At 38.0% G+C, this 23,694-nt stretch overlaps 1 protein-coding gene across 1 annotated transcript in view; it reads left to right on the top strand.

The window, feature by feature from the left end:
• Positions 1–23,694, top strand: part of DISC1 (DISC1 scaffold protein) — a 2,387,713-nt gene that overhangs the window by 1,334,027 nt on the left and 1,029,992 nt on the right. The window contains exon 9 of the mRNA XM_044077020.1: positions 22,432–22,620. Coding sequence (XP_043932955.1) covers positions 22,432–22,620 — 189 coding nt within the window. The remainder of the gene's footprint in view (positions 1–22,431; positions 22,621–23,694) is intronic.

Here is a 23,694-nt window from a genome sequence, read left to right as displayed (position 1 = left end):
ATCATCAAGCTGATGTAGTGACTGGGAAAAAATCCATCAGAAAGGAAATCTGGTGTTCAATACTGCAACAATGTATTACTGAGCCTTTCCCTTACTCACAGCAGGAATTGGACAATAAGAGTGGGGCCACAGCAGCAGCAACTATGATAATGTACAGTCAGTTAACAGCATTCATAGATCAGTAAAGGATGTCTATGAAAACCTTTCAAGATTCTCTCTGTTCTCAAGTGCAGGACATTAAATATGCAGTAAAGGGTGTTATGGATTGCATCAGCACCTTACAGCAGAAGATCGTGGATGATGACTAGTTGACGTCGAACACCAAATTTCCTTTCTGATGGATTTTTTCCCAGTCACTACATTAGCTTGATGATCAAGAAGACAGAAGCCACAGAAATAATGTCAGGATTCTGGGCTTACAGGAGGAAGTAGAGCAAAAGTATATGCTTTGTTTTTTCAAAATCTTAGCTACTCACAACTTTGGGCTTAGACACTACCAGCAAATTGATTTTAGAGAGACCTCATTATTCATTAGCCCCATGTCCTTTCCTAATGCTTATTCAAGAGCATTCGTAGTTTGTTTTCTGTTCTTCCATCAGAAGGAAAAAGTCCTGAGAGTAGCATAGGCCAAAAAGAAAATTATTTACATAGGTCAAAAAGTTTGTTTCAACAATGATTTTGTAATCTTGTAATCAGCAAGATGAAGGGTTGGCTTCATTTAATGTGCTATTTGCAGACGTAGGGCTTTAAAACATCCACAACTTATCCAGCTAGGCCTTGTGTTCTTTTCCAAGACAGTCCACATGTTTTTCAACAGGTGGAAGAAGCCATATTCCATTTGAAGAAGATTGCTGTGTCCTTTCTGGAATCTATGGAATGTTCCAGGTCTGTATCATTTTATCGAATTGCTATTCCGCAAATAGCAATTAATTAAACCTCTATGGCATTTCAGCGAACGACAAAATCTTTCCCAGGGTAAGGAAGCACTTGGCCAACACCACAACTTTGGCCTTTTCCCCACTGTAGTGCGATCTCAGAATTGGTTTGTATAGTTAGGGGGTCTGTGGGGGTGCAGCCCCCCACATTGGGAGGCATGGGGGGCAAAGTCCCCCACTTTGGTGGGTTTGATTTTGTGCAGTTTCTGTTCTGGTGTTCTTTTTTGTTCACTGAAATGTTGTTCAATAAATAGAGGTTTGATGAATTGCTATTCACTGAATAGCAATTCGATAAAGTGATATAGACCCGGAATGCACCACTGCAATATCTAAAAGATGAAGGATTCTAGATGGGACAGTCCTTTCATTCCCCAGATCACAAGAGATCTAAGCTGATTTCCACACAACCTGATTTGGACTCCACAACAGTTATATTGCGAGTACGCCTGTGTCTAAAGATAATGGGACTTTAAGATACTTATTTAGCATTTGAATCATTCATTGAACAATATCATTTTCAGTTTATTTTTGATAGCTTTAGACCAATTCCAGTCCAGTAAGCTTATTATGTGCACCTACCTGTTATTTAGGGCTGTTACATTGGCACTGGTTGAACTGTTATTTTACGTTATCAGAGAGTAAAACTGTGGGTTTTTTGTTAGACTCTGTATGGGGAGACTGCTCACCTTTACCATTGGTTTGGAGAGTGTCAGGAGGGTTTTATTCCTCCTTAATCTTGGGAGATATTGACATTTTGTACATAGTTTACACTGTGAGGTATAAGTTTATTGAACTTCTTAGTGTTGCATGTATAGTATCAGATGCTAATCTCCTTTCTCTACCTTCTTGTTTTAGTGTTGTTGACAGTACCATCACTCCATATTAAACTTCTACATTTGTTGGAAACTTAACCTGTAGTGAGTCTATACCTATCATTATTGAACTCCATCCTAATGATAACTTTTGGACATAGCATGATACAGTTTACCTTTACAAAGGCGAAACAAACTTGTGTGATTGCTCATATGAGCAAATCATACCTTTGAAAAACAAAACCACAACAGTTTCCACTGTTCGAAAATCAGCAAATTGAAATGCAGATTCGCTGATTTTCGAACATAGATGTCAGGAAAAAAAATGTCATGAAGTGTAAAGCAGGGGGACAAGCACTCCTGCACCCTCCATGTGGGGGGGCTGTACCCCCACACCCCCCACTTTAATATTCTAACTCTGAGAACGTACTACAGTGGGGAAAGGGACCATTTTCCGATCCCCACTTTTGTGAAATCTGTCCCAAAATGCAAAATCCGCAATGAGCGAATGTCACTGTGCATTCGCTCATTGCACATTCGAACCTTTTTGTGTTCGATGTTTGCAAACTTTGCAAACGTCCTTTTGAACATTTGCTGTTCACCCGTGTGCAAAACACACACATGAAGGTAAACTGCATGATACTGGGCTCACTGACCAGAAGTATATCATGTCTTACTGTCACTAAAATAGATGGAATCACATAGTATAAATATAAATGGGATTAATTCCCCAGTCATGCAAGTTTATTTGAAAACCTGGGTCAGGACATCTTTACCTGGCATTTTGTTACTGCAAGAAATCCATCTTTCTAATGTAGAACATGCCAAGCTGGCAACATGGGGCTATTCAGTCAGAACACTGATCAGCTAAAATGAAACAGTTGCCATATTACATAAAACTAATCTTAATCGGGGCCATGATGGCTTTCCTGTCGATTTTTGCATATGATGGTTGAGCTAGAATTGGGCAAATGTATATGTAAAGTTTTTAATAAAGAGATTGTCAAATAAATTGTTAAAATCAGACTGTAAATGACAGTCAATAACACAGGATGCTCAGGTTCAAATGACGTACTAATGTACATTAAAACAAGTATAGAGTTTTGACTGACTCTATACAGGAAATACCTTCAATTATATTACATCACTGTAGTCCACAATATTTCATTCATAAGGGTAATGCTTTTAAAACTTTCCCATGAGAATAACACAGCCTTGCAAGGCACCTGGTTAATTACAATGTCTTCCTGTAGATTTGCTTGGTAGTGTTCTCTGTGGAAGGAAGCAGATAATAATTGCTGAAAGACATAAGCTGAGCTGGCTACTGCAACCACACTGCAGCTAAGTTTCAAGCAATTACATGCAAGATCATTTCTACATTATACTGTTTCTAAACTTTGCACTACATATATGTTTAAGTACATATTTTTATAACAGTTTATATATGTTTAAGTACATATTTTTCTAACAGAGATCAAGGAGGGGCATTTGCCAGAGACCATAATGGAAGCTATTACTGTTGAACTGCTTAAGGGCAAGGGGGACCAAGATGACCCAGCAGTCTTTTGACCCATTTCAGTTTGTAATGTTGATGCTAATATTTTGGCTAGGATGTTGACCTCTAGACTGGAGAGAGCTACCTCAGATGGTGGTTAAGGATCAAGCTGATTTTATTAAGACTAGATAATCTACCAACCCAGGGCATTTAATATTATATTTGTAATTAGTAGAAAAAGCAAGGCAATGGGAGAGTGGGGGTCATATTGATGGGAATTCACACAGTATTCCATACTGTAAATTGGGTGTTCTAGTTACATACAGTGGTGTAAGTAATGGGTTAGATCCACTTTTTGAGCACAGTTATAACCTCATACAAGTTTCCTAGTTTGAAGATAACTGAGAATAGTGGAATTTCTGCTAGGGTCAGGTTGTTGAGAGAAAGAGTATCCTCTATATCTTACTGAAAGTTTGCTAGTCATGTTAAAATGGCGTAAAGAATAAGGAGTTTTTTTTGAGAGCAGGGATGAAGTGGCTGGGAACAGCAGCATAAATCTATTTGCTAATGTCTGCATGCTGCTCGTGGATAGTGTGGAGCATTTACTTCTGGGTATTATGTAGTATTTATACACTTTGGGAAACAGACAAGGCATTCTTACCACCCAAAGAAATTATTGTTAACTATGATAGGGGAAGGCTGAAGGGAAGGAGGGACAGTTGTTGACTACTAAAGTGGGAGGATTATGCTGGCAGTGTCTTTAAACTTGTTGGTACTGGTGCTTGGCCAGTTTGCTTCCTTAATATGTCCAACTGTCAATCTGCTTTACACCAAGATTTATTTTTGTTAAGTATGTGGTTTTAATATAGTTGACTGCTTTGCACTGTAATAAATTGGATGTGTAAATTGAAGGATTAATAGTCACAAAAGGGTTAAGCTTTGCCAGCGGAGCACCTACCATGGCCAACCCTCAATAGGGCGTCAACCGCACCCCCTCCTAGAGGAGGCCACACCCAGAGAGGTATGAACCTAGTGAACATCCCCATTTCTAAGTCATATAAGCTGATGAAGGATCCTTAGTTAACCATTAGATTTGGAGCAGTGCTCGTCTGAGTCAGCAATCAAGAAAACATTTTTGAAGACACAAACTCCTCCTGAGATTTCTTCAACTTCAATAGGTTAAGTTTAATAACTTCTGTAAATTTCAGCAGATTGCAAGAAATTGGAATTGAAGTTCCCCTCTGAATAAGAGCAACACCAGGAAAATAGAAAAAGCTGCCTTTGAAATCAGAAACCCACTAAGGCAACTAGACACCATCTCTGGTCCCAAAAATGCAAGAGATTTTCTAAGTTTATTGCGGTTATTCTAATCCCCTAACCCTCTAGGAGATGATCATGAGCTACTACTTGAGCCACCAGGAGATACACTTTTAGATTAATAAAACAGTCAAGAGTTGGGGGAATTAAGGAAGTAAAATGTAAAGAATTAAAAGAGAAGCTAGGGAAAATATTAGATGGTTGCAGTGGGTGTATATATTAGGGCTAGGATTAGAGTTATCAGGGTAATGATGTTGCCATTGGTTCTGTGTCTTGTAGTTCATAAAGGATCATAAGGATAAAGATTTAAAAAATACAAGGATGTGTTATCACTTTAGGGGGGAGTCTGATGAATAAATGGAGGTTTTGATCTGATAAATTATGGGTAAGTACTTGATTTCAACAAGTGATCGAGTACTGCGGTGGTGGTGCTGCGGTGTCCGTTCCTCACAGTTAGACGCGTCGTTCGATTCTTCATTAAGCGCTTAAAAGCGTCTGCGTGTGACGGCATGCGTTTCGCTGAAGGTTGTGCTGTCGTTAGGAGGTTGTCGTGCAGCCAAAGCTCCCAATCATTAGCTGCTAATCATCCGCTGACTTTATTTCAACAAGTATACAGCAGAGGCCAATCTGACTTAGATTCTCAGAGAATTAAGGTAGGACGGGTTTAGGTGAGTGTGCTGGAAGGCTAGAGGTGAGGTACAAAATAAGTTTACATCATGACTGTAGAGGTGGCAACAAAGGAGGGGGTTCAGAAGAGATTTAAGGAAAAACATCCAATTTAATACCGACAGTTATTGTAGAAGTGATAGGGTTGGAGGGTAGAAATATCTCAAGATACATAGGACAGCTTTACCAGAAGGGATGTAAGCTGGTAGACAGAACTTGGTAAACAACCAGCTGAGTTGAGACCTAGAAATCAACTTATTCATTATACTTAAATTTTAAAAAATTAAGTTTGAACTTTGTCACAGCCTTTGGTAACAATACTTGCCATGTGAAAAAGTTAATCATTTTTGCAGTATCTTTCAAGCTAAACCTTAGATGAATAAACTGTTATCCAAGTTCTGCCATTTTGTATATAAGATATGTAAGAAAGTAGAGGAATTTATTAACTCATATTAGAAAGAATGTGGTATTTCTTTGACATAAAAAATTTAAATGGTAGCATATTGAGTGGTTGTTTTCTATATTACAGTTGTATTTCCTGCTAGTACATTTTTAAAACTAAAAATTCCACTTTTTGGAATTCTCACAAGTATATGAAATTAGAAGTTTCATTACATGTAGAAGTGGGGATATTAATTACTTAGCAGCCTGTACATAGCAGGCATTATATGTGGCTAAAACGTTTGGTATGTTTAACTCATAAAATATCTGAATATTTGAGTGATATCAGATGTCAAAAGAAACAAAAGCAAAAGGAGAGAAATCTCACAAAAATAAACCAATAACCAAGAAAGTGATTGATATCCAATCAGTCCAACACCAGGATCAAACAGTAATAATAATAATAATAAGAAGAAGAAACTAGTACTTCATAAAAAATATGAAACTTTAATAATCTAGTTAAGCACTTTCATCCAAACAAATATATTGGATATAATGGACATCATCAGAACAGTTGTGTTGTAATCCATCATATTTATTTAGATGAAAGTACTTAGATTATTAAAGTTTCATATTTTTTATGACGGACTGGAGTCTTATTATTATTACTGTTAAGTCCCAGTGTCAGACTAGGTGGTTAGCTCACAGTTTCTTGGTTGTTCATATACTAGGAACACAAAGAGGTGCCGTTTATTGATAAGTTAATTGCTTTCGTCAGTAATAAACTCTGACTTTATCAACGAGGTGGCTTCCATTTCTAATGTCCTAAAACTGAAAGCTGATTTTTCTATGAAAAAGTTTTTTCATTGATTTCTTATTAACTTTATATTGATCGTTTCAGAGATTTATTGCCAGAGACTCCTTATATGATGTCCTGTACAGGACTCATTTTTTAACTTGTCATCTGTTTAGATGCAATGTAGGTGAGGTGTGTATTAAAAATAAATAAATAAATATATATATATATATATATATATATATATATATATATATATACATACATACATACATACAGACTTTTATATATATGTTTACATATGGTTGTATATTGTTTTATGTTATAAGTTATTTAGTTAAGAAAAAGTAAAAAAAAAAAATAAAAAAAAAATATATATATATATATATATATATATATAAAGAGAGGAACTGGGTTTTATTGCAGGGTGTTGTGGTATGTCATGTGTCTTTAAATAATAATTATATATATATGAATGATTGTAATTAAGTAAGTCAGGTGGTTTTGGCAATAGTTTTTAAATAATGTCACTCAACTGACTTTTGGTCTATTCTGATGAAGTCAAGGTTTATTACTGACGAAAGTGCTTAACTTATCAATAAATGGCACGTCTTTCTGTTCCTAGTCCTTTGTTTTTGTTTTTATTGGTTTGGTTGTTTTGTGGTTTATTCTTGGTTATTGGTATCAGATGCCAGAAAGTCAGTAACACTTTATATAAACATTCCGTTCAACTTTAGGGGGGCAGGATTTAAAGGGGAGTTCAGTAATTTATTGCCAAATGTACACCTTTTGTAAATGTTGTGGTAACCTTTTTGAATTCTGAGACTGCCCTACCACAGTGCGGCATGGTGCTGTAGCAAAAAGACATGCAATACTGCATTGGTTTGGCTCAGCAGATATGCTGCATGCTAATAAGGCACTCCAGGGGGAGATGCATATGCTAATTAACTATATGCTGTCTCTACCAGAACCACCTCCAGGAAGGCATCTACTATGGGCTGAGTGAATCACGAAAGTTCTCGTACATGAAGATAATTATTGCCATCCCTAACACATTACAGTAGTGAACACAGCCAAAAGGCAGTGCTTCAGCCATCATGAAAATACTGGGGAGTTCAGTGGTAACTTAGGGCTGGGAGGTGCGTGAGTGAGTATAAGGGGGAGGGCTTATGAGAGTGTGTGTGTGCCTGGGGTATATACAGCTGTAGGGGAGTTAGGGTGGGTGCCAGGTAGGTATGTGAATGAATGAATGAGAGTATCAATGCAACTGGGAGGGTAGGGGGCTGTGTGTGTGTGTGTGTGTGTGTGTGTGTGTGTGTGTGTGTGTGTGTGTGTGTGTGTGTGTGTGTGTGTTTGACATGCATTTGTGAGTGTGGATTAGGGTGACTGTCATACCTTCACACATCTCTAGATTAATGAGCAGTCTACAGCATTAGGTGGGGGAAATCACTAACCAGAAGGAAGCTGTTTAAAGTCTTGTGCCTTAATCACACCTGAGCTATTTTGGGGATTGGGGGTGTGGGAACCACTAGGCACCAGGGAGTAAGCTACACTCTGATGTCTTAGTGGCACTTTAATTTTTATGGCGACATGATGCTGCAGCAATCTTCACATTACCATAGTTAGCTGTGATTCAGAGACATGCAACGTAGCTGAGAATGAGGCATTTCCTCATTACGGCTGACATGTCTCTGAATTGCAAAATGCTTTTTCTTGGAAGCAGAGCCTTCTTAGACCCTTTACTGAATCCCTGGATTAGTATTTATGGCATTGATAAGGTTCATACTAAAGGCATCCATAAACTTCAAAAAGTACAAAAGTACCAAAGAGCAAAAATGCTTAATTTTTTTCTTGCAGATGAGGTTACTAGCTGTTGCTGTCAGCTAGTAGTAATAACTTAGTTCAGATATAGCTCAGTGAGTCACAGTGGAAGGCACAAAGCCATTGCTGTCATAAAACAAGTACAGGGACTGTATTTTTCTCCATTCCTGCTCACTTTCAAAATTTCCCAGAGGATTTTAGAATGTAAGGAGTGTATCAAGAAACTACTAGGCACCGTGAGTGAAAAAAAAAAAAAACACTGGTTATGTCTCTCCCTCTCTCTTGCTTTTTTTTTTTTTTTGGAAGAAAATATAGAGCTACAGCTGTGCATACTCATACATTAGTTTAGACTTTCTAAAGAAAAAAATAATATTTGCACTTTTGAGATTCTAAGCTTTCTTCTTCTATAGAACCATGCTAGAAACTGGCGTGGTTAAGAAACTCCCTTTGCTCCCTCATGTATGTGTAGTCTTGTGAGTAGTGATGTTGTGGGATGTTGTCCCTCCCCTGAAGTGCTCCCCTGTGTGTTGGAAGTGAAGTAAGAAGTTGTCAATATGTATCCTTTAGTGTCTTTAATCCTCAATTATTCCTTATTTACCAAAAACAGCACCAATGTGAGAAACCACAGTACAATAAAGGAAAAACACTGCACATTCTGGTATATTCAAAGACATTCAAAGGGTTATGTGGTGGATTGTCAGCAAAAACTTTCACAGATGCTTCTTATTACTCGCGAAGGACTCTCAAAAAATAAAAATCATTTAAAAAGTAGCAAACACTGAAACAACAAATGAATAAAGAAATTATTCAGAATTAAATCATTGCATGAAATTAAGAAGCATATGTTGGTTTTTTAGTTTGATTATTTTTTGTATTTATTTTATTTTTTTAAATTTTTTACCGCTATTTTAAATTTAGATTTATAGGTTCAAATCTGTGGGTACAATTAACACAAACTTAACTGTCCATTTTATCCATTGACTGTTTTTATCATTAATAATACATCTGTATATTTAATTAATATATTATATTTATATTTCCAATAATTTATTATATTATTATTACAAATTATTTTTATTATTATTATTATTATTATTATTATTATTATTATAAATACATTTGTTAAGAATTACATTCTAAAATTATTCTGGCAGATTATCATTCTATATTAATATATAATTCACAAAGTGTAACACTCAGAACTGCAGACAAGTATAACAAAATAGTAAACAATACACCCTGGATAACAGCAGTAACATTTAATTAGTATAAGAAAAGGTATATGATTTAATATTAACTTTAAACTCAGGCACAGTTAGTAAGTATAAAAGATAGTATTTGTATAAATTTACTAGATGCTGTTTTGTCTCTTCATTTACTGCTTATAAAAAAATATTGTTTGCATATTGTTATAAATAAAAAAAAAAATCAAATAAAGTAAGCAAAGGTTTGCTTATAGTTTGCTTTGCCACAGGATGAGGTTGTGGAGTGGAGGACTGTGCCCACCACTTACACTTCCACTATTGTAATTTTCCAGCTCTGAGTTTGGTCACCTTCCTGAGGTTGTGTGATATCACAGTGGTACTGTTTCAGTAGCAGACATTTGGTGCCAGTATAAGACATCTCACTCTGGTGGGTGAATTTTTTAAAAGACAGTTATTTTTCTGGGTTATTTTTTTATCTTTTTCCTGAATTACAATTCTTTTCTGTTATTTCTAGTTTTTTCTATTTATCCTTTTTGAAGTTTTTTATTAGTTTATTTTTGTTTATTTTCTTTTTTCCCTTTAGGATGGTGTACAAGATTTGTGTTTCTGCAATGGTAGTTGTAGATCTTGGTTGTATTCAATTTTCAGTTTTACTGTTTTTTGTTTTTTATGGTTTATGTAATTTTTTTTTTTATCTTTTTTAATTTTTTTTTATGGCAGTGTCAAGCACATGCAAAATCAGCCAAGAAAATAATTGAAAAAATTTTAGTTTATAATTATGCTTCTTTTTAAAAATATTTTCTTTAATGAAAATACAGTGTTTAGAAATTATGTGAAAATATTTCTTATTTATTAATATTAATATTATATATATATATTTATATTAATACTGTGATATATATATATATATGTATATATATATCTATATATATACATATATATATATATATATATATATATATATATATATATATATATATATAATATATTGTGTATTGGGGTATATTTACCATTATGTTTTTTTTTTTCAAGCCCATTAGACATTTGCTTTCCATGGGTGAATTTATGAATACCCATCCAGTTGTCCAGTTCTTATTTCAAAGGCAGACAGTGAGTCACACTGCTTAATTTGTATAGTGAGTTTGTTCCTGACAAGAGGTAGGTACAGTGTGCCAAATCTATCCCTCTTCTTAGTTTTATTTATTTGTAGGAGTAAATTTAGGTTTCTGGCCTTAGTGTTAGCTGGGCTGTTTGATTTATTGAGATATAAAAGTTCCTGGACTACTGGATCCCTTATAGCTCTATAAGTAAGGCAGAAGTCACCCCTAAGGAGTCTGTATGAAGCTAATTACAAAGACAAAGCCTCCAGTCTTCCCTGGCAGCTAAAGTCTTTTATGTCCCTGATCATTTAAATTACAAACCTCTGGGGTTGCTCCAGTTGCTAGATGTGCTTCTAAAGAGGGCATTGTTGTCAATGATGGGTCTTTTCTGCATGGAGTATAAGGGGATGAGGCCTTATTTAGCTCTGAAAGATGTCCCTTTAGCTATGTGCTGTGCACGGTAAAATGATTTCCCAACCACTGTTGTAATATGATGGCCAGATGTAAGGGATATGCCTGCCATGTAGTCAGGTCTTGCACAACATTTTCATTTTGAAATGGTCTGTTATCTGTGCTGTGAATAGGAGTTGAGGGTGCTTAACGAATGCTACAATGTTGAACTTTTTCGCACTGAGCTTAAGTACATTTTTAGTACATCAGCTTTTGACAAGTATAATTTTCCAGTAAGAATGCGTGCATGCATGCTAGAGTGGGATGATAACGACTCTTTGTTACAATCATCTGCATACTTTAATATCCAGAGATCTCCATTTGATAAATGAAGATCAGTGAGGCAGATACCAAACAACAGAGGTCCTAGAACTAATCCCTGTAGGACTCCACAGCATTCATAATGCTGCAGTGGTTGTCACTGATACCTTCTGTCTGCCCATAACCAACTTGCAGATATTTTTACTTATTTAGTAATAAAATACGCACATATGCATACATATCATATTCCTGTAAAAATCTCAGGCATTGTCCATCTGGATGCATTGTGGCTTAGCACTTCAGATGTCCAGTCATCACAGAGGTCATGAATGGGGCACTTGGTACCAGACGAAATCTGAGTTATTGTAAGGAAATGTTATGAATGTATGCCAGAAGGTGCTGATATTGTACTCTGTGTGTGTGTCAAAGCATACACAGTGCTGAAAAAAATTTACACTAATAGTTGGTGTCTTACTAGTATTGCTGTGCAAATATTTACATTTATTTCACCAAAGAGTATGCTAACATGCATACAAATCATAATTATACATACATCTCAAAAATGAAGTGACATCCACAAAACTTCTTTGCAGCAAATTGAAGATCACATTTGCCAAGTAACTCACACTGATAGTTGGGGGTCCATATGCTATGGTTAGAGAGATACTGGTGGTGTTTAGACAACAGCAACAACAACAACAACAATAATAATAATAATAATAATAATAATACAATTTTTTTTTAATTACTTGTTCATTATACAGTTACCAATATGTCTGTTTCAATACATTAATATCACCATTGTGAAGACAAGTATGAGCTGAAGAACTTTTGTATTTTAACCATTTTTTTTCCTTTTATAGTTTTTGAGATTATATAATTTACTTTCAAAATGTAGAAGTGCAGTTAGGCGAACACGGGAATGCCAAAAGTGTGTGTTGGCTGATTCCTGTACTACCAAACTGCAATTCTACAAATGTCCTTTAGTGAATGCCACTGTTAATTTGCTCATATGAGGTCAACTTTACAATAAGCTACAGTGTGGATTGGGAAATATACCCTTTTCCTCACAATCTTGGAGTTAGAATATACATAATTTGCACGGGGTATGGGGGGCTTGAATTAAAGTGATGTGCAGTACTGAACTACATACGTTTGTATTGCTGGAAAGCAGGCAAGTAAGTGTCAGCAGATAAAGTTCGGAAATGATGAAGCCATTGGTTTGATCATTTTGAACTGATGTGTTTTTGACATGTTTACCTAATTAGTATTCAGGAATTTGGAATTTTTTTTTTTTGTGTACAAAATTTGCTTTGACGTTTGAGATTTTTGTACTAAACCTATATCTATCTATCTATCTATCTATCTATCTATATGTGCTTGTGTATATATATATATATATATATATATCTATATATATATATATATATATATATATATATATATATATATATATATATATATATATATATATGGTTCTAGGTTATATATATATATATATATATATATATATATATATATATATATCTATATATATATGCATATATCTATATATATATATAGGTCTACTTCTGTTTATCAAAAAAAGCGTGTTGTCAAAAAACAGAAAGCCAGACCACTTTAGGGAAAGTGCACTTAACCAGTTTACCAAAGCACGGTACATTGGGATAAGGAAATATACCCTTTTCCCCACTGTAGTGCAACTCGGAGTTAGTATATATATATATATATATATATATATATATATATATATATATATAGTGGGGGTGTGAGGGGCACAGCCAACCACATGGGGGTATAGGGAGGCTTCCTCCCTGCAAAAATGTGTTTTTAGTGGGTTTTTTCCAGATTTTCATTTAAGTACAATTTCGTTAAAGTGAGTTTGACTTTCTGTTCTTCGAAAAAATGTTTTTTCAATGAACAGAAGTAGACCCATATGTATAATATATATGTGTATATATATATATATATATATATATATATATATATATATATATATATAGACATATATATATAGACATACACACACACACATAATTACAGGTTGGTTATAAAACTGCATTCGTAGGAATTTTGCTCAGGCAAAAGCTGGAAAGTCAGGAAATCTGCAGTTGTTAGGAGGTGTGAAATTGCAGTCAGACTAGGTGTAAATGAGTTAAAAAGTATTAGCTCAACTTTTTGTTTCCTGATCCTATTTTTTTCCACATTTCTATTGGAATTCCATCAGTACCAAGTTTAACCCCCTGCATTCTCATTTTTCATTGCATCTTTAATTTCGGTTTCCTTTATTTTGATGTTAATATCCCTCATTCTACTTCTGCTAACTAAACAAGTTGTAATCTTCTGAAAAGCTACCATTTTCTCTGTTTTACTCTGTCTGTACAGCTTGTTTCTATACTGTAGTGTAATATTTCACCATTATATTCATAATTTCTTGGGTCCGTTTCTGCCCTGCCATTCTCATAATTCCTGATTTTACTTATCATCCTTTCAACCTTTTTATTGTCTCAAATTTGAGACAACAGTTTGGTTGTTCTAGCATTACTGTCAAAAATATTTGTTTTAAAACCATCAGACCTGTAATCCATAGTGTAGGATGCCAGTATCTTATCTATTATACTACTGGGGTCTGATGTAGTGTCATTTAGTTCCAGTCCCATGTTTTATGATATTTTTTAATGGCAGCCTGATGCATAGGTAAGGCACTGCCCTAACATCTGGGGCATATCAGATTGCAGGCAGAAAGTCCATTTTCCCGCATGGAGTGGGACAGCCAACAAAAATGCTGTCCTTCCCAAACCCCTACCTGGCTTTTCCAGCATTCAGGCTGCTAGTCAGTCTTGGGTCACTAGTATCACATTCAGGGCTTCATTACTTTGTCATGCAGTCAGACAGAAAATGTAATTTTCCTTCACAAGTGTGGGGGTAGTGTATGGCACTTAGTACAGATGATTAAAGCTATTAGCTGTAAATGAGATGCTTCTTGTAGTTGAGGGTTTGATTCTCTCAGCCTCCATGTGCCTACTATATGAGTCTGGTCAAGTCACTTAACATGGTAGTGCTCCTCCCTGGCTGAGCTTGAAAAACATCCATGTGAATCAGTATCATCTCTTGGTTACAAAATACAGATAATTCAATAAAAAAGTTGGAAACTGTCAGCATATCTCTGTGACCTCAGTTGTTATGAAATCACTGTAAAAGAAATACATTTAGAATGGCCAGAACCCAACAGAGCATGGGGCCAAGGCAACATAGATGTCTAACTGGAAGACGGGGCTAAACAAGTATAATGGATTTATTTGACAGAACGTTAGGGTTAGATCAGAAATGGGCTCTGGATATGGTGTTCTTATACTCACAGGGGGCATGTGAAGTGGTGTGATGCAGCAGCCAGGGGAGACAGCTAGAAAGAGTAGGTCTTCTCATGGTATCACATGTGAAATATTGGCTAGGAAAAGTATGCACTGAGTCATAGTAAATGACATCCCCTCAGATGTAAGGCTTGTAACAAGTGGGGTACCACATGGAATTGTACAGGAGCATGTCTTTGTCAATATTTTTATTAAGTAGGATGGTAGAAAGTCTGGAAGGAAAACCTCTGTCTTACATTGATGAAACAAAATTATGCAAAATGTCTGACAGAAAATTCAGTGCAGAAAGGGTAAGAAGTCTCTTGGCAAGACTGGATGTGTGGTCCAAGAGATGGCAACCAAAAGTACAAAATACAGCATGTAGACCAATAAAAACAAGGAAGGAAGTACACAGAGGGGAAGCAACAGTGTGAACAGATGAACAAAAGAACGAAATAGTTACATAGGTTGACATGAAGATAATTGAGCAATATGGGAAGGCAGCAAGGAGAAGTGACAAAATACTGGGATGCAACACTAAACCTTTCATCAATGGAAATCATGATGTTACTGTAACGCCTCGTCTTTGATATTGCACACCAAGCCGCAGTGGTACAATGGTAGCATTGTTGCCTCACAGCAAGAGGTTCTCCTGTTCGATTCTTGGCTGGAGTGCCTTCTGTGTGGAGTCTGCATGTCCTCCCCACGGTCGAGTGGCCTCCGAATGACATGTGTGAATGGGCGCGCCTTCGCTGAAGGTTGGGCGTCAGGCTGGCAACTCGGCACCATAAAAATCTACTGCCAGTCATTAGCGGACCGGTGTTCCGCTGTGGCGACCCATAACCGGGAAAAGCCGAAAAGACAAACAAAACTTTACTATCGCTCTCACTCCATCTCTCATGCACACCTCTGTTTCAGAAAATGTATGCTAACACAAACAAAGCTCCTCGTGGTCCTGCAGAGTGGTGCTAGCAGCAGAGAGGCTAAAAGAGCAACTGCTAACCTGATAAAAGTGTTTTTTTTCCTGCTACTACCTGGGCGACTGTCCGATCTAGCTAAACTGCAAGTATTTCTGCTTCTTGAACTGTTTTAAACTGTTTAAAGTTGTTTTTGCACCTGCACTTTTAAAGTTTGTCCTGTTTGTTGCATATACCTGTTGAGGCTACACACTCAAGTGCACTAGCCTGTGTTACATATTTATTGCATTTTCCTGCTGTTTGTTGCAAGAAAGAAAGAAAAACAAAAAAATTATCCTTGTTTCCCACCTTTCCTGACCTAGAGTAGTCCAAATACAGGCTTTGCTGTATTCTGGACTTTTGGAAAGTTTCTGTGTTGCCCATTTCCTTTCTTGGATAAAGGGAGGCTTTTTTGTTCACCAGAGGCAGTGGGGAGCTTAGAGCAGCCTATCTATCCCTGAAGGAGTGTTCTCAGCACAATAATCTGGTAGTCTATTGGCTGTTTTGGGCCAATTTCTAGCTCTTTGAAGTCCCCCTGTATAAAACCCGCTTTGGCGCAGCTTTGCGCGATTTTGCGTATAGCGCAGCATCAGGCAGCTCCACTTAATTGGGTTTAAACCATTCTCGGCTCCACAAAGTCTGTTCTTCACTTTTTCCCTTAGAACTGATCTAGTTCCCATGATAAACACCCTATTCCTACTCTAAAGCCTGGCACTTGCTCACTAAAGCAATTATATAAGTCAGCACTAAAAAATTAAAAGCATTACACCCTCACAAACTCCCCTTGAGTACCTTGTTCCACACTGGCCTTTTTTTTTCAATTATAAAGGAATTCCCAGTACTATTCTAGCATGTCCAAAGGTCAGTTGTCAATCTCCTCTCCGGTCCAGCTGGTGAATCTGGGAATCTTGAGGCAATGTTACAACTGCCTCATGTACACAGACAACCCTCTCCTCCTCCCAACAAATTCCAGCACATGTGAGAGATGCAACCATATAGCCAAACTGGAGGCTAAGCTCTCTCAACTCAGTACTGGCATAACCAGTCAGGAGGAGAAGGAAACCACACTCACTACAATTCCAGTCTCACATAGACCTACCACGACAGCAAACCAAACACATAAACACACATACTTGGAGGCTCTAAATAAAAATCTGCCTAAGCAGCAGAGACCTGCAAAGCAGACACCCAAGCAACCGCTACCCCAAAACAAAACACGTGCAACACATAGCTCACAAAGCCATTGTGCCGAACAGTCACAGCCCTTAAGGCTAAACAACACACCTGATACAGTTGTAATAGGTGACTCTATCATCAGGCACACTGACGTCCCACTCACCTGGCTGAACAAGGAGAAGGTCACGGTGAGCTGCCTGTCGGGTGCTAGGATCCACCACATAACACAAGCACTCAGGTCACTCCAAGGCAAATACAAATATGACTCAGTCATTGTCCATGCTGGTGTGAATGACCTGAGACGTACCTCCCTGGACTAGATGAAAAGAGACATAGAGGAGCTCTCTGAGCATGTAGCCCAGGCTGGTATGACCCTGACCTTGAGTAGCATCTTACCCTCACCAAGAATGATGCCACAATATGAAGACAAGATGATCAATTTCAACAATTGGCTTAAGTATTGGTGTCATTCAAAGGGGATCCAATGCCTGTCGGCCTGGGATGACATGCTCGACAAGCCACGATGCTTCGCTAGGGACGGCTTGCAACTGTCACCCCTGGGCTTTTGGATATTGGCAAAGGCTCTTGCCACCCCCATAGTGCCTTTTTTAGGCAAGACTCAAAAGACAAACCCATGTCCATAGGTATCACAAGGGATAAGAAACTAAGAGTAATGCTACTCAATGCCAGAAGTCTAAACCTCAAGATGCACACACTCGAAACTCTCCTTAGCATGGAGAACATTGATATCTGTGCAGTAACAGAAACCTGGTTCAAGGCTCCTGAGAGCACCCCAGCACTACCAGGTTATACCTCATACCATGCTTTTTGGCCCCAAAACTTGGACCGAACCACAAAAGGAGGGGGAGTATCAATATTCGTCAAAGATACCCACACCTCCAGGTTGGTGGCACAGCACGAAGCATCAGAAACTACCCATGTGCAACTAACAGTGGGTAAAACTGCCTTCCAGTTTATAGCCTGCTACAGACCACCCTCCCAAACCCAGGAACCCCACTTGGCCTTCCTGAGAACACTGGAAAATATGAAGGTCTCGCTAAACACCATTATATTGGGCGACTTCAACTACCCAAACATAGACTGGGAGCATTACTCTAGCTCCAACACCCTAGCCCAAAGGTTCCTAGAATTTATAAACTAAAATGGTATGGAACAACTTGTTGCCACTCCCACAAGAGGGGAAAACATACTGGACCTGATCATCACCAACATGGGGGCTCTGTGCTCCAGACCAGAAGTGTATCCCTCACTGGTAAGATCAGACCATAAACTAATCTCACTGGATATTCATATCCCGAGCCCACCCCCTGCCCAGAAAACCACAGTGAAACACTTCTCTAACGCAAATTTCACACTCCTCAAAACCAAGGTGGAATCCTTCAAAGCCCCCGGGGGGGGCCTGTGGAAAATATGGCCCAGACCGCAGAATCCTTTATAAACGCATTCTATGAACACCTTCAGGAATGCATGGATCATGCAATCCCAAATAAAACCAAGACCCAATCCTCCAAAGGCAGGCATCCTGTCTGGTGGACCCCAGCCATAAACAAACTATACAATAGAAGGAGGAAGCTACTACATGATAGAGCAAACTCCCAAACAGGGAAGGCATCTCTGATCAGTATTGGCAAAAAACTACGGGCACTCATAAGATCGTCTAAGGCCAGCTTCGAGAGAAAAATTGCACAGGACACTAAGGATAATCACAAGGCTTTCTTTAGTTATGTTAGGAACCTGGATGGGAATTCCCAGATATGCTCAGAATTAGTCCAAAATGACAAAAAATACACCAAACCCACAGATGTTGCCAACACCCTAGCTAACAGGTTCAGTGCAAACTTCTCCCCCCCTCCCCACCAAAAGGGCAAATATCTATCCCAGAAGAGTGCTGCCCCCTTGACATCTCAGATGCTCAGGTAAGAGCCTCCCTCTCCAAAGCAAAAAACACAGCATCAATGGGACCAGACGGTGTCCCAGGCTGCGTCCTACATGAACTCCAAGAAGAGCTAAACCCAAACATAAAACTACTGTTCAATCTCAGCCTTACTACAGGATATGTACCCAAAGAGTGGCGTACAGCAACAGTGGTCCCTCTCCACAAAGGTGGTGCATCAACGGATCCTGGAAACTATCGCCCCATAAGCCTGACTAGCTTGGTCTGCAAAGCTATGGAAAGGATCATCATGGACCTCATAAATAAAGATATTGGGGACCTACAGACACTGGATTCTACCCAGTTCGGCTTTGTTAAGGGCAGATCCTGCCTCTTAAACCTGGTCGATTTCTTTGAAACAGTCACCAAGGCCATTGACGAGGGGAAGGTAGTCCACACAGCCTACCTGGACCTCGCAAAAGCCTTCAATACAATACCCCACTTGGGCATTATAGATAAGCTCACCAGCTTAAATATAAACCCCTATGTCACTAGATGGGTTGCAAACTGGCTCAAGGACAGAACCCACATGGTTAGAATTGCTGGAGCCATGTCAGACTCCAAACCAGTTACAAGTGGTGTCCCACAAGGCTCAGTCCTGGGACCTCTCTTGTTCGGTATATATTTCTCGGAGGTACAGGCCAACACGGAAGGACTGTGGCTGACCAAGTTCGCAGATGACTGCAAACTAGGCACCATAATCGACTCTCCAGCCAACAAAAGCATCCTACAAAAGGGCCTCATAGTAACAGACAACTGGTGCCAGAGCCATGGCCTCAAGCTAAACGCCAAAAAGTGTATAGTCATCCCCTTTGGCAAAAACAAAGTGCCCAGAAATTACCACATAGGTGGTAATCCATTAAGTACAGAAGAAGTAATTAGGGACCTGGGGACCCAAGTTGATAGCAATCTCTCATTTGAAAACCACGTGGCCAAAGTGGTTAGAAAAACATTTTATATAGCCCACCTAATCATGAAGGGATTCACATCTAGATCAGGGGAGGTCATCGTGCCTCTTTACTCAACCCTCATCAGGCCCATAATTGAGTACAATGCCCCTTTTGGGATGTAACTTACCAGACACCTGCAGCAACTGGAAAGACCCCAAAAGTACCTCACCAAGAGGATCAAAGGGCTCAAACAGATGCCATATGCTGCCCTGTTAAAGAAACTCCAGCTCTACTCAGTGGCATACCGCCTGCTCAGAGGCGATCTGTGCCTGACGTATAAAGCCATGTCCAACCCAGAATTAGTGGACATGCTGCACCTCAGAAAATCCAAATCCCATCGAGCTACACGCTCGAGAGACTTGAGTTTCAGCACTGAAATAAATAGGACATGCTGGAGGGAGAGATTCATAACCCAGAGGCTCCCTTCACTCTGGAATAAAATCCCAGTCCAGGTTAGGCAGAGTCCCTCATTGACTCTCTTCAAGAGGAATCTTGATGAGTGGATGGGAGATCATAGGTTTACCCTGGGTATCACTTCTGTGTCACTGTTAGACAGAGGCACAATATACTAACCTCGAAAAAGGGCATAGCAAAATTCATTTAAAATGGGTGGCGAAAGCCAAACACACTCTGGCTAGGCTTATAAATGCCCTAGGGCAGATAGCCTAGTATGAACCTATGAACCCTAATAATCAAGTAAAATATCTTCCTACTTTGAGCCTTTGTCCCCTGTTTATTTTAGGTTTATCCCGATATTTTGAGATAAAAGTCAGCAGAGCATACCTTTCAACTGTCCAGATTTTTGCAGAATGCCCAGATTTTTGGCTTGTATGTTTGGTCCTAACCTCATAAAATGTGTAGTTTTCTGGCAAATCACTGGAGATTGAAGTCATTAAATAATGACAGACATTTGAGTTTCAGACTTCATATCCTTTAGATAATACATGCTAATGGAAACCCTGTTGTTCTAACAACTTTCTAAGTTTATAAGAGCAATATTTAAAATCTGTCCTTATTTTTGGTCATTTGCCCCTTGTTATTTGTGGCTCATCCAGATTTCTTGTGCAGAGAGGTTGAGAGGTATGGTCAAAAGGTACCCAGACCTCTTTACTGATGCTGTTGCTGCCAGGGATCACTCTACTCTTCACTCTCACACACACCCACACAACATCCACACATACATGCACACAGTCTGTTCTGCTTTCATGCACGCATTCACTCACACACGCAGACAGAAACATAAACACAGATACACATATACACATGCACACACTTTTTTGGTTTTATTTATTTTACACTCACTAAACAGCAAAAGTGCTGGATAGAGAGCATAAAATAATGGTGGTCATTATGTTTTTTTCAGTTTGAGCTTCACAGCAGCTTGATTTGCTGTCATGAAACAGCAAACCCATTTTTCAGTGGGCATTACTTGTACATTAATACCCTACTGGAAAACGTTCGTTCAGTCAGGTTGCTCATGTACAGTTTGCGCATTCTCTAAAAAAGCATTGGAAAGGTTGCAAGTGATTTACCGAGATGTAGCAAGGTCGTACATACTAATGGGAATCAAGATTTTGTGAGACAGGCAGAAGTTAATTCTTGACAGAGAGATGAAGTATAAGCTGCTAGTTAAACTGGATTTGTACTTTAGCCAGTATGTGAGGAAACTGGCAGACGGGTTGAGTCAGGGCGTCTTTATCTGCTATCACATTCTGTTTCATTGTTAATGTCTTTCTTTAACATTTGACTTTATAGCACATACATTCTGGAAATCAATTGCTTGCTTCATTTTTTTTTTCATTTTGTGGAACACCACTGATCTCAACAGTTTTTAGGGGTACCGGAAAGAAAAAGAATGTTACCTTAAAATAGATCCTGCTTTGTTAAGCAGTTAGTCTAGATATTTTAAATAGTTCCAAAGTAATAGACTGTAATCTGTTCTTGTGATTTTGGACTTATTTTCTTTTTCCACGTTATGTATTCTCAATTTTTTAATCACATGAATTGAATATCTTACAATAATGAGGTTTGGGGTATACTTTAATATCTGAAAAAAGCATTATTTGCAGATCAGTTATACAGTTCTGTTATAGGGTTCAACACATACAAATTGAGGCAGTAGGGAGGAAACCATTACTGGGTTAAAATATTGTCTAAGATAATCACTGGGAAAGCTGGGCTGATAAACTTTTAAAATGGGTAGTCATTATTTAGACTGGGTATGCAGAATGATGTGTGTGTGTGTGTGTGTGTGTGTGTGTGTGTGTGTGTGTGTGTGTGTGTGTGTGTGTGTGTGTGTGTGTGTGTGTATATATATATATATATATATATATATGTGTGTGTGTGTGTGTGTGTGTGTGTGTGTGTGTGTGTGTGTATACATATACACATGTATACACACACATGCTTATATATATATATATATATATATATATATATATATATATATATATATATAGATAGATATATACACATACAGGCATACATCCTTGTAGTTCTTTGTAATTCTGAAACCTACTTTAAAAATATTTAAGTATACAAGCTGTCTCAGGTCACAGCTTTTGTGTATTGCAAAAGAAAAGTAGCATTACTAAGAAGTCAAGTGTAACAGTGAAGTATACAGGTAGAGTGCTCTACTAAAGAATAAAAACTTTATTCCCAGTAAGATGTACATTCAGCTCTGCGTCTGTCAGCTGCAGAAAGTAATCATATTTGTAGTGCAGGATGCAGTGCGTCTGATTTTCTGTCAGGATGTGTAATGAAGATAATTAGATTCAGATAATGTCTTGCTTCATTTATTCTGTAGGGAATAACTTCTCCACTGCAAAGGAACTTTCAGAGGAAATGAGGTCCCTGGTCTCCGAAAACAGTCGTCTGGCAGGGCTCCTTAATGAGCTGCAGGCAATGCACAGTAAACATGAAAAGAGGTTACTGAAAATTAAAGAAGAGTATAGCAGACTAAAGAAAGATTTGGAACAAGGAGAGAAACAATTTGGTAAGTATTTTGTCAATCATAGCACTGAAATGTTTTGTGAAAAATGCAAGTTTTTTTTTTTTATCAGCCTACTGCTGGAATTATTCCATAGTTTGTTTGTGTGCAGAGCAAAATGAGGTGTATTATATAGCAATATAACAAATGTAATGTTACAAAAATATCTGGACATCTGATTATTCACAATATGGATCTTAGACTTGGCAATAGGAATTCATTAATATTTATAGCTAGATAAGTATTAAAGGACCACCTGTCTCTTTTTTAAGCACAGCTCACAAGTGACTTCTTAGGTTTAAATACTTAACTGTTGGATAAAAGGTACAGTTTTCCTTAGCACTGTTTGAACAGTGTACCTATTGAGCAGACAGTTGTGCAACTGTGCTCCAAGTATATAGAAGTGGTACTACTTATACTGTGGATATCGTGACTGCCAGAGTGAACATATGTCAGGTGGCTGATTAGGGGAAGGACAGTGACTGTGTAAAGGGTTTATTGTTTAAGTAAGGAAGGTCTCAGAATGCAGATTGCAGGCTTCACAATGACTAATGGAAGGAAAGGCTGCCATACACGAAAGTTGTGTGGATGAACACATTAATGTTAGCAGGAAGGAACTTAAGTAATTTTATCACGGAACATATTATAATGTGACTCAGTAGGGAGCCACAATGAAAACAAAAATATGTATTATTTTACTTCATTTGTTTATCATTTGGATTGTGGTTTTCTTTAAGTAAGATGATTCTTTACTTAGACTTTTTGCTTGATATGATACTCTCACAAAGACAGGAGGCCAAATGCTGTGGAGCCATATTGTGGATTGTCTTTACAAATGACCAGTTGTACAATGCTGGAGTATACCAACGTTTACAGAGTACTGGTCAACAATATAAACTTGGGATGGCATTATAAGGGGTTAGTGCTGGGTAAGCCAAGGAACAACACCTTTTAGTTTTGAGTTAGGATGAGAATTACCTAGGGTAGTGTGACTGCCCTCAAAAAAAAAAAAATCACTTTCATTATGAGATGCAAGAGAGAGAGACTGAAAGATGAGGGACTGAGATTAGAGAGTTCAGT

The sequence above is a fragment of the Protopterus annectens genome, chromosome 1.part1 (genome assembly GCF_019279795.1).
Source record: "Protopterus annectens isolate FY-2018-M chromosome 1.part1, PAN1.0, whole genome shotgun sequence".
NCBI classification, from domain to species: domain Eukaryota; kingdom Metazoa; phylum Chordata; order Ceratodontiformes; family Protopteridae; genus Protopterus; species Protopterus annectens.
The sequence above is the reverse complement of the archived record's forward strand: the minus strand, read 5'-3'. Positions and strand labels throughout refer to the sequence as shown.